General features: G+C 35.5%; 1 protein-coding gene across 5 annotated transcripts in view; it reads right to left on the bottom strand.

Annotated features, from left to right (window-relative positions):
* The window catches only part of eps8 (epidermal growth factor receptor pathway substrate 8), a 43254-nt gene that overhangs the window by 12010 nt on the left and 29617 nt on the right, over positions 1 to 1627 (bottom strand). For 3 of the 5 annotated variants that reach the window (XM_015387715.1, XM_015387712.1, XM_015387711.1), the window contains one exon: positions 1073 to 1096. The exons of the other annotated variants lie outside the window; for them this stretch is intronic. In XM_015387715.1, the coding sequence (XP_015243201.1) occupies positions 1073 to 1096 (24 nt within the window). The remainder of the gene's footprint in view (positions 1 to 1072; positions 1097 to 1627) is intronic. 5 annotated transcript variants of the gene reach the window in all.

Genomic DNA, 1627 nt, shown 5'->3' on the forward strand with positions numbered 1-1627 from the left:
GGGAGCAAAGTAGCAAAGAGAATTGGATATGTGAAACACAGTTTGAAAAGAATGTCATCCATAAAACTATCTAAAATTACAAAAGAAATTAAGTTCTGTAAAAAACGTTTTTAAAAAGAGGTTTGACCAAAATACAATATGAAAACAAAAATTTAAAAATCTAAGAAAGGAAAATCTGAGAAAACAGCAAAGTTACTTGATGAAAATTTTTGATTAAAATTTCATTTGCTTTTTCCTTTTTTTTCTCAAAATTTCCATTTACAAAATATATTTTTTGCAACAATAATGGAACAAAGTTGACTCCAAACATCGGCTTCACCAGTAAAATCTAATCCACCTCAGCAACACACAGACATTTTCTTACTAATTGGATCCAAAACATTCTGATCAAGAATTTTTAAATCTAAAACCACTGGCTTCAAAACGATCCTTTTAGGAACCGTTTAAGGCTGAGCCATCAGATCCAGAAACATTTGACCCTGATCCATCTGATTCAGAGCAAACTGTCTATTTATAACATTTAACCCAAAGTCATCGAATTAAGAGAGACTTAATAAGGTGACATATGATTGTCTCAATCGTATGTATTTAGATACGGAGTCCCACAGGGTCCAATTCGTGGCCCGCTCTGTTTTATTTTTGTTGTTTTGTTTCTTTGTTATGATTACGAGGAGCCCTTTTGCATCGAAGCTTGAAAAACAAAATAAATATGATGAAGTCTAGATTTCTTAGAGCTAATTTGGAAACCAAACTGAAAATAAAGAAAGGTTAAAGTCTAGGAAAAGCTGGCGGATCACTGGGAATGATACATTTGTAGTCATTGGAAGTATATGGAGGAAATGGGAACCTTTCACATTTTATCCACCTCAGATATTTAACATACAAAACAGAATCTTCTTTCCTAAATGAAGATTTGAAATGAGCAGAGTAACTTTCTTTAAAAAGGTTCTAATAAATAAAGTACTGTCAGCAATTAGCAGTTATATGAATGTTTTCCAGTGAGAATATTTTAAAAGGGTTAAATCAGAAAAGATAATTAAAGCATGTGCTTGAAGAGTCCGTTGGTGTTTACCTCATTTAACTCTCCCAGTAACTGCTGCTGGTGTGAAACAAAACAAAGATGGAGGTGAGTCACTAAGCAACATGTTTTATTCACCACAAACTGACTAAATCTGACCATCAGGGAGTCTACTGCTCTCCTACACTGATGATAGGAACAGTCCGACATTTAGGGGAACCGTTTTCTCAGCTCCACTCAAGAACAGCAGAGAATCTAATGAAATTAGTGGAGCTGAGAGTCAAAGAGAAGAACTAAAAAAATGAAACGTCAATCTTCATTGAAGGGATGTTCCAGTGGTTCCTATGAGTCAAAATACCAGAACCTTTCACCAGGTCAAAATTAAGAAACCTCAGCCACTGTGTGACAAAGGGCTATAGGAAAAAACTCTCAAACTACAGCTGTTAAAATTGTCTGGTGGATTCTGGTTATCCTTGAGAGGAAAGCAGAACCTTCACGTCCAGTTTCCATAGGAACATCCAGAGGTTAAATCTAAAGGCTGATTTATGCTCAGAAACCATGTCATATGCGTAAGTGTCGCAGTGAACGCAAATATGCCCCGCCCCTTCC

Source organism: Cyprinodon variegatus, unplaced genomic scaffold, assembly GCF_000732505.1.
Source record: "Cyprinodon variegatus isolate N-32 unplaced genomic scaffold, C_variegatus-1.0 Scaffold402, whole genome shotgun sequence".
Classification (NCBI taxonomy): Eukaryota; Metazoa; Chordata; class Actinopteri; order Cyprinodontiformes; family Cyprinodontidae; genus Cyprinodon; species Cyprinodon variegatus.